Genomic DNA, 14,567 nt, shown 5'->3' on the forward strand with positions numbered 1-14,567 from the left:
ACAGACAATTTCTTCTCAAACCAAAAATTTTAAGCACACATCAGAGTTAACTGCGGAAAAATGTTCAGGATCTGCTTTGCACAGCATGAATGTCGTTTCATTCGGAAGTTCTGGTGAATCGTATACTCAGAGATTACAGACTAACAAGGCTCTTAGCGAACTGATCAGCATCTAAAAGCCCTCAAGCTTTATCAGCTTAACCAGTTTCTCTTAAGTGAACCAAAAAAGTGAACCAAATTGAACTCAAAATTTACAAATTTTTGTTCAGAAAAACAGTAGTACGAAAGAATCATCATGACCAAAAATAATAGCAACAAACTTCGTTTGAGAGCAATTTAAAAATACATCAAATAAATGCGTCGGGTAATCTACTCCAAATTCAAAAAAAAATCTATCAATTATGCAAACACCCTTACAACACGAAAAAAGTGAACCAAATTGAACTCCAAATTTACAAATTTTGACCGTTCATCCTTGCAATTCGTCCTTGAAAGCACATTCAGCACTCTTGAGTAATTGAAAGACTACTAAAGCCAGCTACGGGCCTCTAATGAAACTTAATATCCTCTGGGCGCTACGTTTTATCCGGTTTTGAACAGTCAGGGTCAACAAAAAATGTGTGCAAACATCTTGAAAAAGACAGCAACAATTCAATACAAACTCTTTCGATTGTAAAGACAGGAGCGCTATAATAGCCGGCTATTATACAAAAATAACCGACTAACGTCGGACGAACTATTTTCAAACGACTGCCTCTGATAGTCGATAGCTCAAGCTTAGGGAACCGACCTTAACCGGTGAGGGGGCATAATAATGGGGCGGGGTAACCAAATCATAGACAATTGCCTTTAAAACCGCAAATTTTAACCATACAGAGTTAACTATGCAAAAACTTAGATCTGCTTTGCACAGCATGAATGTCTTTTCATTCAGAAATTTTGGTGAACCGTATACTCAGACATTACAGACTAACAAGGCTCTTAGCCAACTGATCAGCATCTAAATGCCGTCCAGCTTGACCAGCTTAACTTGTTTCTCAAAGAAAAAAAATCGCGACAATTTTTGGTCAGAAAAACAGTAGTACGAAAGAATCAACATGACCAAAAACAATTAAAATGCGACCAATTAAAAAATGCGTCAAATAAATGCGTCGGGAAATCTTAACTCCATTTCAAAAACTACTGCCATCATTTATGCAAGCTCCGCTACAACAAACTTGCTATGCCATAACTTTTTTGGAGGCCATCTTGAAATTAAACTTTCATCAACAATTTAATGCAATGTCAAAGCCTGACCAGCCAAAAAACCTGTAAAATTTTCTAAAAAATTAAACAAAGTTCAAAATCTTAATGAAAAATCTCCAATATTTGGGAACCTATCAGCATAAAGATCTTGAATAAATGTTTAAACAAGCCGTGAACAAAGGGAAAGCGTAACTATATTTTTGTTAGACGAAGTTGAAAAACATAGAATGAAAAGACCTGAAATACAATCCAAATAACTGAAAAAACACTGAAAACTACTGTACCTGACCAGCAGACCCATTGAACAATGCCAGAAAACATAAAAGTAGTTTCTCAAATTCAGAGAAACAGAAATAATAGCATTCAAAAAGAAAAAAAACTTCTAAGATCTGCGTATTCGAAGCCAAGATGTTGAATATCATGATCAGCTAGAGCTTCTAGCGACAAAATTTTCATAAGAGAAACCGTAAAGTTAAATTTCATGCAGAGACACAGCACCAAGCTCAAAAAAATGACCACTTCCGCTCAGAGTATTTTTGAAAGTGTCAAAACTTCGAAAACAAGAACAAAAAGCATCGCCAATTTGTATAATTCATTAAATTTATGTCCCCAAAAGAAATTATTTTGGGCTAAAAATTTGTATAGCACTTAGCTAGCAAACTAGCAGCAACCTTGCTGCACGAAAAAGGTAAAGAGAAAAAGAATGACAAAACTTCAAGTTGAAAAAATCAACGAGAATTAAATAAAACTGCTCAAGTTCTCGACGTTAATGTCCACAAAATTAAGAACTATACCACTGAATTAGAAAAAATAACAAATGCCATTTTTTTTAAAAAAATTCTTGGCTCCTACAGATTGAAAAACTGAAAAGCTTAAATTTTTCAAAATAACTAAAAAAAACACAGATAACTACTGTACCTGACCAGCAGACCCATTGAACAATGCCAGAAAAAATTAAATTAGCTTCTCAAAATCAGAGAAATAGAAATAACAGCATTCAAAGTGTAAAAACTTCTAAGATCGGCGTATTCAAAGCCTAGATGTTGAATTTCAAGATCAACTAGAGCTTATAACCGCAAAATTTCCATCACAGAAACTGTAATGTTAAATTTCAAGCTTAGACACAGCACCAAGCTCAAACTAATGACTACTTCCACAGAGTATTTTTGAAAGTGTCAAAACTTCGAAAACAAGAACAAAAATCATCAAAAATTTGTATAATTCTTTAAACTTATGTCCCCAAAAAGCAATTATTTCTTGCTAAAAAAACTGTATAGCATTTAGCTTGCAAGCTAGCAGCAATCTTGCTGCACAAAAAAGGTAAACAGTTACAAGAATGACAAAACTTCAATTTGAAAAAATCAGCGAAAATTAAATAAAATTGCTCAAGTTCTCGACGTTAATGTCTACAAAGCCAAGAACTATACCACTAAATTAGAAAAAATAACAGATGCCATTTTTTAAAGAAAAACTTCTTGGCTCCTACACATTGAAAAATTGAAAAGCTAACATTTTCCAAAAAATGAAACAACGTTCAAAACTTTATTGAAAGGTTTCCAAAAATTAAGAAATTTTGAGTATAAAAACCTATTCATTGCCACTAACAATATTTGGTAATCCCTCGTCAAGCACATAACAGTTTCATTGGTCAGAAAAGATTAAAAAACTATAAAACTAAAAAAATTTTCAATGACCTTGATAAAAATGGATATCTCTGGGCGCTACCTGTTATCCCTTTTTGAACAATCAGGGTCATCAAAAAAAGTGTGCAACCATCCTAAAAAACAGCAACAATTCAATACAAACTCTTTCGATTGTAAAGACAGGAGCGCTATAATAGCCGGCTATTATACAAAAATAACCGACTAACGTCGGACGAACTATTTTCAAACGACTGCCTCTGATAGTCGATAGCTCAAGCTTAGGGAACCGACCTTAACCGGTGAGGGGGCATAATAATGGGGCGGGGTAACCAAATCATAGACAATTGCCTTTAAAACCGCAAATTTTAACCATACAGAGTTAACTATGCAAAAACTTAGATCTGCTTTGCACAGCATGAATGTCTTTTCATTCAGAAATTTTGGTGAACCGTATACTCAGACATTACAGACTAACAAGGCTCTTAGCCAACTGATCAGCATCTAAATGCCGTCCAGCTTGACCAGCTTAACTTGTTTCTCAAAGAAAAAAAATCGGGACAATTTTTGGCCAGAAAAACAGTAGTACGAAAGAATCAACATGACCAAAAACAATTAAAATGCGACCAATTAAAAAATGCGTCAAATAAATGCGTCGGGAAATCTTAACTCCATTTCAAAAACTACTGCCATCATTTATGCAAGCTCCGCTACAACAAACTTGCTATGCCATAACTTTTTTGGAGGCCACCTTGAAATTAAACTTTCATCAACAATTTAATGCAATGTCAAAGCCTGACCAGTCAAAAAACCTGTAAAATTTTCTAAAAAATTAAACAAAGTTCAAAATCTTAATGAAAAATCTCCAATATTTGGGAACCTATCAGCATAAAGATCTTGAATAAATGTTTAAACAAGCCGTGAACAAAGGGAAAGCGTAACTATATTTTTGTTAGACGAAGTTGAAAAACATAGAATGAAAAGACCTGAAATACAATCCAAATAACTGAAAAAACACTGAAAACTACTGTACCTGACCAGCAGACCCATTGAACAATGCCAGAAAACATAAAAGCAGTTTCTCAAATTCAGAGAAACAGAAATAATAGCATTCAAAAAGAAAAAAAACTTCTAAGATCTGCGTATTCGAAGCCAAGATGTTGAATATCATGATCAGCTAGAGCTTCTAGCGACAAAATTTTCATAAGAGAAACCGTAAAGTTAAATTTCATGCAGAGACACAGCACCAAGCTCAAAAAAATGACCACTTCCGCTCAGAGTATTTTTGAAAGTGTCAAAACTTCGAAAACAAGAACAAAAAGCATCGCCAATTTGTATAATTCATTAAATTTATGTCCCCAAAAGAAATTATTTTGGGCTAAAAATTTGTATAGCACTTAGCTAGCAAACTAGCAGCAACCTTGCTGCACGAAAAAGGTAAAGAGAAAAAGAATGACAAAACTTCAAGTTGAAAAAATCAACGAGAATTAAATAAAACTGCTCAAGTTCTCGACGTTAATGTCCACAAAATTAAGAACTATACCACTGAATTAGAAAAAATAACAAATGCCATTTTTTTAAAAAAAATTCTTGGCTCCTACAGATTGAAAAACTGAAAAGCTTAAATTTTTCAAAATAACTAAAAAAACACAGATAACTAGTGTACCTGACCAGCAGACCCATTGAACAATGCCAGAAAAAATTAAATTAGCTTCTCAAAATCAGAGAAATAGAAATAACAGCATTCAAAGTGTAAAAACTTCTAAGATCGGCGTATTCAAAGCCTAGATGTTGAATTTCAAGATCAACTAGAGCTTATAACCGCAAAATTTCCATCACAGAAACTGTAATGTTAAATTTCAAGCTTAGACACAGCACCAAGCTCAAACTAATGACTACTTCCACAGAGTATTTTTGAAAGTGTCAAAACTTCGAAAACAAGAACGAAAATCATCGCAAATTTGTATAATTTTTTGAACTTATGTCCCCAAAAGCAATTATTTCTTGCTAAAAAACTGTATAGCAATTTAGCTTGCATGCTAGCAGCAATCTTGCTGCACTAAAAAGGTAAACAGATACAAGAATGACAAAACTTCAATTTAAAAAAATCAGCGAAAATTAAATAAAACTGCTCAAGTTAAGGACGTTAATGTCTACAAAACCAAGAACTATACCACTAAATTAGAGAAAATAACATGCAAAATCTTTTTAAGATATTCTTGCTCCTACAGATTGAAATACTGAAATTTAAAATATTCCAAAAATTGAAACAAATGTCCAAACTTTATTGAAAGCTTTCCAATAATTAGGAACCTATGAGCAAAAAAACCTATTCATTGTCACTAACAATATTCGGTAATCCATCGTCCAGCACATAAGTTTTATTGGTCCCTAAAGATTAAAAAACTATAAAACTATACAAATTTCAAAAAACTTGATAAAAACATCAAACGTTATTGAAAATACGCAAAATTTGTAACAGCAAAGCTTCAAAACCAGTTCTTGATCTCTAGAATTATCTTTGACAACATACAAAAATGCAAAAAAACTAATTTCAGAAACATTCATATGCATCTAGAAACTATCCAGTAACCCATTTTCAGGCCCTAAATGATCCATTGAACCATAAATATCAAGAACTCAAAAAACGACTAAGACTTTGAAAGAACAAAAAAAAGAAAAATCAATCATTTTGGTTGTTTAAGTTCGCATAACCAGAACAAAAATCATCGCACATTTGTATAATTCTTTAAACTTATGTTCCCAAAAGCAATTATTTCTTGCTAAAAAACTGTATAGCAATTTAGCTTGCATGCTAGCAGCAACCTTGCTGCACAAAATAGTGCAAACAGATACAAGACAAAGCTTCAATTTGAAAAAATCAGCGAAATATAAATAAAACTGCTCAAGTTCTCGACATAAATGTCCACAAAATCAAGAACTTTACCACTAAATTAGAGACAATAACAGCTGCAATTTTTTAAAAAAGACTTCTTGGCTCCTACAGATTGAAAAACTGAAAAGCTAAAATTTTCCAAAAATTGAAACAAAGATCCAAACTTTATTGAAAGGCTTCCAATAATTAGAAACCTATGAGTATAAAAACCTATTCATTGTCACAAAAAACAATCAATAATCCATCGTCAAGCTCCAAAAAATTTCATTGGTGCCTAAAGATTAATATCTTTAGGCGTGTATTCCCATAATCGCGATTAAGATTGAATGACGCGCTTGATGCACATCGGGAATGATCCAAAACAAAGGAGATATATTGTGCGACTTTTTTCTTCTTTTTTCACTCAAAAAGTGTTCTATTTTGGCGTGCAATCTCAGATGGACTAAAACTATCCATAATTCGGCTTCTAAACTGAAAGCTTAATAAACTAAGCTTAATACCAATGGCAGCTAGCAAACTCTCAAATGAAATTTGATAACATAATTCTCAATGACTTAATGACACGGCTTTATCAGTTTATCCCGTCACTTTTGATTTTGATTCACCACATTGCGTCATTAATTGCGTGAAAGAACTTAAAATCCATACAGTTGAAACAGTGATTGAAGTAAGTCAGTCAAAGATGAAAATCGTGACTTATGTAAAACGACGTGATAAAAGGCAAAGCCTACTAAAAAAGAGAGCACCTAAATAATAGCCACTGAGATGCTGACGGCGGCTATTTAAAACTATGATAATTTTAAAAGTTAATGCAAAGACTGAAAGAATTGTAAAAATAAAATCTCTTAAAAACTAGTTCTTTGTCTCTAGAAAATATCTTTGAAACCATCTTCAAGCTCTAAAAAATTTCATTGGCTTTTAAGGACAAAACAGGCAAAAATTACAGTTTTTAATTTCAGCACCATCCCCTTGTCTCTAGAAACCATACAGTAACCCATCTTGAGGCCCAAATGAACTCAAAAAGCGACAGACTGAAAAAACTCCAAAAAACATGGAACAATCACTATCATTTTGGGAACACTGAACACTGAGGGGAGCTATCATCGATGAGACTTGGTGACCAGACCACAAAAAAATACGAAAGAACTTAGAAATTCAAAAAACAAGTACTGTTAATGTCACAACTACTATGATGTCACAAATCTATGAACTGGAACAACAAAAAAACATAGCAGGCAGACTGCCAGAAGATAACCGCAGTAGCTTCGTAGATCTGTAGTCTCAAAAAACAGTAAAAAAAGAGACAAAAAATTCGTCTTTTCATTGAAGGCTGATATGTTATATTTTGATTTAAAATCTGTATAAGTTTTTGCTGCCTCTATTAGCTGCTCTCTAATAACCTTCATTTCTTTTCATTGAAAGCTGATATGTTATATTTTGATTTAAAATCTGTATAAGTTTTTGCTGCCTCTATTAGCTGCTCTCTAATAACCTTCATTTCTTTTCATTGAAAGCTGATATGTTATATTTTGATTAAAAATCTGTATAAGTTTTTGCTTCCTCTATTAGCTGCTCTCTAATAACCTTCATTTAGAGTGACACGCACCCATTTGACCTTATCTCTTCGAATTAAAGTAACCAAAAGTCAATTTCAAAGTGAGGAAGCCATTTTTGTGATTGACGTAAGTCAAGTGTGACCAAAAATTTAATCACGCAAGTGAACAAAAAAATCGTTCCACTAAGAGCGAAAAATGACGTCACGTACACACTTCAGTTGAAATTGCATGCACGAATGAACAAAAAGCAGATTTGAAGTGGTTGTGACGTCATATGGTCGTAACAAAAATCGCGACGACGAAATTAAAAAAACCAAGAGAAGGCCAATAATAGCCCCAGCTATCGCTGTGCGTCTATTAAACAGACAAAAAGAATTATGAATTGGAATGCACCTTTATGAACTTTGAAAAAAATATCTCGGGTTACATCAAACTTGCTATGCCATAATTTTTCCAAAGCTCATCTTGAAATTTAAATCTCATCAACAATTTAAATCATTTAAATTTAATGTGATGTGACAACCTGAGCAGCAAAAATACCTGTAGAGCTATTTTGAGCATGTAGTTGATATGGAATCGCACGTTATTCCTCCTTCGTTTGCTCAAATAGGCGTGTAGATCTCCGCCATTCATTAATTCAGAAACTAGATAGAGCTTGTTGTCCCTCTCGTTGTATGACACGCACACAAACTCGACCAAATTAGGATGTCTGTATTTATTCATATTCTCCGCCTCACGCAAAAACTCCTGTCTGCTCACAGCGTTCTCTGATGTCAGGGTTTTGACTGCGACATCTCGACACTTCATTTTACCTGCAGGCACGCAGAAGAGTATCAACAATTCTAATTCATTATTGACAGCTGTGGTATCCTCGACCAATAGCTACGAAGTTGAAGCTTTAGATTATTTCAGCAAACCTTATTAACCTTTCGAGTTTTCAAAGTTTTCAACCTCTATTAGCTCCTTTGCTTTCCATAACTAATCTAATCAGCAGGGGGACTAAGAACTTCATGAAGGGGCTCAAAATGACGTCACTAGAGGTTATTATATACCACTATTGAGATTCGAAGTTTAAAAAAAGAGAACAGTTTCGTAGCACTTTTCACTTGACTTTTAGTAGTAAACTGCCGTCACTTGAGTTCAGCTGCCTAAAATTGCGAAAGAGAAGAATATTAGATCACGAAAAACGCAAAAAGTCAAGGGCGTAAAAGTCCGGCAACGTTAAAACGGCCTAGCAAAAATTTGCATTAACATAGCCCGCAGATTGCCGGAATAGCTGCGAAAGAATAGACTTGCGTGCCGTATTATAGAGATAGAAACAGATAGATATAAGTTGAAAAAGTTATGGACGCCGCTCAAAAAGCTATGTAAAAAAATTAAACGATAAATTTATGAAGCTTGTTAAAATTCATTGCACAGAAGCCATTTCATTAGGGACCCTTATTACACATAAGTTCCTTTGACCTTACACTAATTCAAAATAATCTTAAATTTTAAAGTGCAAAAGTCATTTTTATTGAGTGAGGTAAGTCACTTATGATCAAAATCTAAGCACGCAAAAAAACTTTTGCTAGAGAGAGCGAGAGAGAGAGAGAAATGACGTCAAGCGCGCAAAAGCAGTTGGTGCGGGGAAGAAGTCATTCAGAAAGTAGGAATTTTCAGCTTTGAGGTGTGGAAAAATGTAAAACGAATAAAGAGCGTCAGACGACGAAACAAAAAAACCAAGAGCACCGCAATATAGCTACGCTCAGCTTACAGCTTCGCAGCTATAAAACATAGCCGGAAGATTGCTGGAATAGCTGCGAAAGAATAGACTTGCGTGCCGTAATATAGAGATAGAAACAAACAGATATAAGTTGAAAAACTTATCGACGCCGCTCAAAAAGCTATGTAAAAAAATTAAACGATAAATTTATAAAGATTGTTAAAATTTATTGCGCAGAAGCCTTTTCATTAGGGGCCCTTATTACACATAAGTTCCTTTGACCTTTTCAAAATAAACTTAAATTTTTAAGAGCAAAAGTCATTTTTATTGAGTGAGGTAAGTCACTTATGATCAAAGTCTAATCACGCAAAAAAAACGTTTGCTAAAGAGAGCGAGAGAAATGACGTCAGAAGCGCAGAAGCAGTTAGTGAGAGGAAGAAGTCATTCAGACAGTTTGACTTTTCAACTTTGAGGTGTGAACAAATGTAAAACGAAAAAAGAGCGTCAGACGACGATACAAAAAAACATAGCAGGACAAGTCCTGACGTACAATTCAAAGAATTTTCATTAGGTAAACAGAAAAACTAGACCTAGAATGGACTATAAGTGAATTAAGAAAACCGTTTTAAAAAAATCAGATAAAATTAGAAAATAACAAAATCAATGTCAAAATGCCGCATAGAAACCACTAGCCAGAAATGAAAAAATAATTCAAACAAAAAACTAGGTCTAGAATGAGCTGTGAATGGATTGAGAAAACCACTTAGAAAAAATCCGATGCAAAAAATCGAAAAAAAACAGTAAATCAGAGTGAAATTGCCGCATGTGAACAAAAACCACTAGCGAGAAACCGAATTTTTGTTCAAACACCGTTTTATCACTCTACTTTAAAATTAGAGAGAGAAAAATCCACACCGCAAAACCACTTGCTTTTCCGCTCCATTTCCTGTTTCGGCGTGACCAAAATCACTACTCCAATTTGACTTCAAAAATCATAAAAATGTGTGAACAGATCTTAAAAAAACATAGCCGGAAGAATTCCGGAAGCGACTCGAAGCTTCAAAACGTCACTAACAAAACCGTAATTGCAGCGGAAGCCATTACCTTTTGTATTAAACCATTAACTCACTACCTTTCCAGGTCTGCTCTGAAAATTGGTGAAACTTAAACCACTGTCACAAAGAGAAACAAAATGCAGCAAAATTTTACATCATTGAAAACGTTTGGTAACGTTAAAAAACCGAAATAATTAAAGAGGTCAAAAATCTGATAGACTTAAAAAATTGACAAGGTTATCAATTGCCCTCAAAAAATTTATGATTCTAATCTGAAAAAGATCGCGAAAGCAAACGGCAGATAATAATCTTAGAAACTAAGTTAAATATTTTCAAAACAGAAAGCTCAAAGTTAAGAATCAGAAAACACCTATAATTACACTTCTAATCAATGCAATTAAGAAAAAACAACAGACACTTGTTCGTTGTTGAACATATGCTAGACAATATGATTGCATACTAATTCAAAAATTAAATTGATCATAGAAAAGACATAAGCAGCAGAAGAATATTCAAAGGCAAAAATCGTTTAAATTAATACTAGGGCCGGAAGAAAATTTCAGTAAATAGTCCTAAGTGGAAATTGTGGCAGAGGCTTGCTATCAAACTCTCAGTACTGCCTTATGTTGAATGAAATCAAATGCAAACCAAAGAAATGACGAAAATCTAATAAAAAGCTGAAATCATTCATTATTAACAATTGAAAAAATCAATATACCGAAAATAAATGTAGGTGCCAGGACAAATATAGAATGATACTAACTATAATGTGAAGAATACCGGGCAAAATGTAAGGAACACCGTAACAAAAACTCATTCCTGATTTTTGAAGTTAAAAATCAATAAAAAAATTCAAGAAAAACGAATACATTTCATTGTTCAGCATTCAAGACATATAAAAGATAACTAATCATCCGATACAAAGATCTATTCTCCTGAAGAGAACAAAAAATAGGAAAAAGCAGAATTCATAAATACGAAAAATTGAAACATTTTGCAAAAAAATTGTCAAAAAACTTTTAAGACTGCATTTATGAAAAAGTTTTAACTGTTTTTCAAAAAACTAACGCCAAAAAATGATTGAATTTTTATTGAAACTAAATTAAAGTCCCTCATGTTCCCCAAAATACTATTTCTAGTAATTAAAAGCAAAATACAAACAAAAAACTGAAAAAAACAGGCAAAAAACTACGAAAATCGGATTAGCATATGTAAATTTTATAAAACAAAATTACATCGAGGTAGAGGCGTTGAGTATATGAATTATCAAAGAGAAGTTGCCATATTAACTGATTTTTGACAAAAAGACGGTTAAAAGATCCAAAAATGAAGAAATTAATAGAAAAAAAGCCGAGAATTAACTAAAAAATCAGGAAATATGTGCCAATTTTCAACTTGAAACGCATTTTCAGGCTCTGCATTTTCAGAGGTTGACATTTCAATATAGTATCGAATAAACTTTATTTCTATAAGAAACCAATTACAAGCAAAAAAAATTGGGCCACTTAGTCCAAAAAACGGCTGAAAACGGTTATCTATACGTGCCATTCAGTCAAAAACTACTTTTCAAAGTCAAAAAGTCATTCACTAAACGAAGCGCATGATCAAAAAAACTTCTCTCGCTTCGCGAAAATCTGTTCACCAAGACAGCTTTTCTCACTTTTGCTTTTAGGTCAAAATGCCGCGTGAAAAAATCTACTTCCTGTAAAAAAAAGACCGAGAGAAAACCAATACTCCTCTTCGAGTCGTAAAAAAGACAGCGCCCCAATACAATACAAATTCTTTCAATTGTAAAAAAACCAAGAGCACCGCAATATAGCTACGCTCAGCTTACAGCTTCGCAGCTATAAAAACACACATGTTTACAATGATTGCTTTAAACTCGTTCGAGAGCAACTAATAACGCCATTTGGGAAATCCACTTACATTTCCAAACTTCTCCAAAGTTGCCTTTCCCCAATTTCTCAACCCATTGTAGGAGCTCTGGAGAGATCTGAGACAATCCAGCCATGTCCCGTTTGATTCTATTAGGAATCAAAGGCTTTTCTTTTGCACAAGGTGCTCTCAAAGACACTTCCATTCCTCCAGAATGATCTACAGAACAACATCGCTCTTGGAGACAAATTTTAGTAATCTATACATTACGAGCCATCATTCCTACCAAATGGATTATAATACTATTGCACTAATTTGCGGAATTTTACAGCAGAGGCATTGTAAGAATAAACATAGCCGGAAAATAGCCGCCGTTGACGCGCTTGATGCACATCGGGATTGAAACAAAAAAAAACGAGATAAACTTTTATCTATTTTTTTCAGTGTCAAAAGTGTTCTAATTCGGCGTGCAGTTTCAGTTGGATTCTAAAACTATACTTAATTCAGCTTCTAAAATAAGCTTAATACCAATGTCAGCTAGCAAACACTCTAATGAACTTTCATAACCTAAATCTCAATGACTTAATGACCGGGCTTTATCGGTTTATTCAGTTTCTTTTGATTTTGCTCTTTTGACCTTGACTGTATTCACTATCTTAGGTAATTCATTGATTGAATGGATTTAAAAACCATTAAGTTGAAACAGTGATTGAGATAAGTCCAGAACTCAAACGTGAAAGCCGTGACTTACGTAAAACAAAAAACGTGATCAAAAGGTAAAGCTAATTAAAAAAACATAGCAGGACAAATCAAGACATACAATTCAAAGAATTTTCATTGACTAATCAAAAAACTAGACCCGGACTATGAGTGAATTGAGAAAATCATTTTTAAAAAAAATCAGATAAAAAACCAGAAAATCATCGTCACAATGCCGCAAGTGAATAATACCACTAGTGAGAAATGGAAATTTTGTGCAAAAAACTACGCCTAGAATGAACTATGAATGTATTGTGAAAACCATTTAGAAAAAATCCGAACAAAAAAACAGTAAAAATCAAAGTGAAATTGCCGCACGTGAGCAAAAAACCACTAGCGAAAAAGCGAATTTTTGAATTTTTCAAACACCGTTTTCTCACTCTAGTTAAAAATTAGAGCGAAAAAATTTCACGCCGCGAAACCACTCGCTTTTTCGCTACATTTCCTGTTTCGGAGTGACCAAAATCACTACTCCAATTTGACTTCAAAAATCATGAAAATGTGTGAACAGATCTTAAGTAAAAAAACAGTGCTCCAACACAATTCAAATTCTTTGAAATGTAAAAAAGTAGAGCGCCTAAATAAAAGCCATTGGAGAGGCCGACGGCGGCCATTAATAACAAATATGATGTATTACACTGTAATTTACTATAATGGATTTACTTCTAATAGTATATACCAATTAGTATAATCGTCGCTTAATGGGCGATATCCTACACCTTAAGGCACTTTTTACATGTATTAAAATATGTTTTGTGGAAACAAGAAATGAAATAGGAAGCTACTTTAATTCGAGAACACAAGTTAAAAATGCGATCTAAGTAGAAAAAACTACAGCAGGATAATGCACAAATCACAATTCATAGACCTCATTAAATTACGTGTTTCTTGTTTCCCTGCTTTTAGAACCAATTATTGAAATAGTGCAAAACCATATATATGACGTATTCTTCTAAAGCAAAGTTCCGTTTTTTATAGCATACAAACATTTCCACTTGTGTGAACGAAGTACACAACTAGAAACAAAAACGAACGACTGACGTCGGACAAACTGCTCTCGAATGACTAGTGGGGGGTTGGGCTATAATCGGGGTGGGGCTTCAAATGGGGATTCACTTAGGAGGGCTTCAAATGACGTCTAAAGTTGCTAATATACCAACAATACCAAAATTTAAATCCAACAAAATTACACCAAATTTGGAGTACTTTTCATTTGAATTTGAGGAGAGAACTTGCGACACTTGAGTTCAGCAGCTGCACTCGTGAATCAGAGAGCTAAAGAACACGCTAAACCAAAAAGTCAAGGGCAAAAAAGTCACCCTAAAAGTCAAAATTTTGCATCAAAAAAGACCAACACGCTACAATAATTACTTCAAACTTCCTTCTAGAGCAAAATATAATCAGGGTAAATATTATCAGAGAACTAAAAATCACTAATATAGACGATAAATCACTAAAAAAATGACCTGCACATCAAACTTTGTTAGATGGAAAAATTCCTTACTTTACGAAAATGAATGAAGTAGAACATTATGAATAGGCAAACAATTCAAAAAATGCTCAATTAAACTGTAAAACAAACAACTCAACAACTTTATTGCTTTTCGAGAAACAAAAAAAAAATAAAATGGAAAGCAAGAGAATATACAAAATCTCAAAACTCGAGCGAAGATCTTTCAGAACGATACCCAAAAAAAAATCTAAATGAATTTCTGTAGAAAAAATTGCAGGCTCAAACTAGTCAAATCTATTGGAACAAATCCTCAAATTTGTTGAATATACAAGAGAAAAATAACTAATAAGAAAATTCAAATCTTAAATATTATCCTTAAAAATT

The 14,567-nt window shown here is 33.5% G+C and overlaps 1 protein-coding gene across 2 annotated transcripts in view; it reads right to left on the minus strand.

Annotated features, from left to right (window-relative positions):
* LOC142336091 (proto-oncogene tyrosine-protein kinase LCK-like) overlaps nt 1–14,567 on the minus strand; it is a 111,432-nt gene that overhangs the window by 66,298 nt on the left and 30,567 nt on the right. For both annotated transcript variants that reach the window (XM_075384616.1, XM_075384615.1), the window contains 2 exons: nt 12,023–12,190; nt 7,877–8,148 (listed from right to left, as the gene is read on the minus strand). In XM_075384616.1, the coding sequence (XP_075240731.1) occupies nt 7,877–8,148; nt 12,023–12,190 (440 nt within the window). The remainder of the gene's footprint in view (nt 1–7,876; nt 8,149–12,022; nt 12,191–14,567) is intronic.

The sequence above is a fragment of the Convolutriloba macropyga genome, chromosome 3 (assembly GCF_964194025.1).
Source record: "Convolutriloba macropyga chromosome 3, txConMacr16.3, whole genome shotgun sequence".
NCBI lineage: Eukaryota > Metazoa > Xenacoelomorpha > Acoela > Convolutidae > Convolutriloba > Convolutriloba macropyga.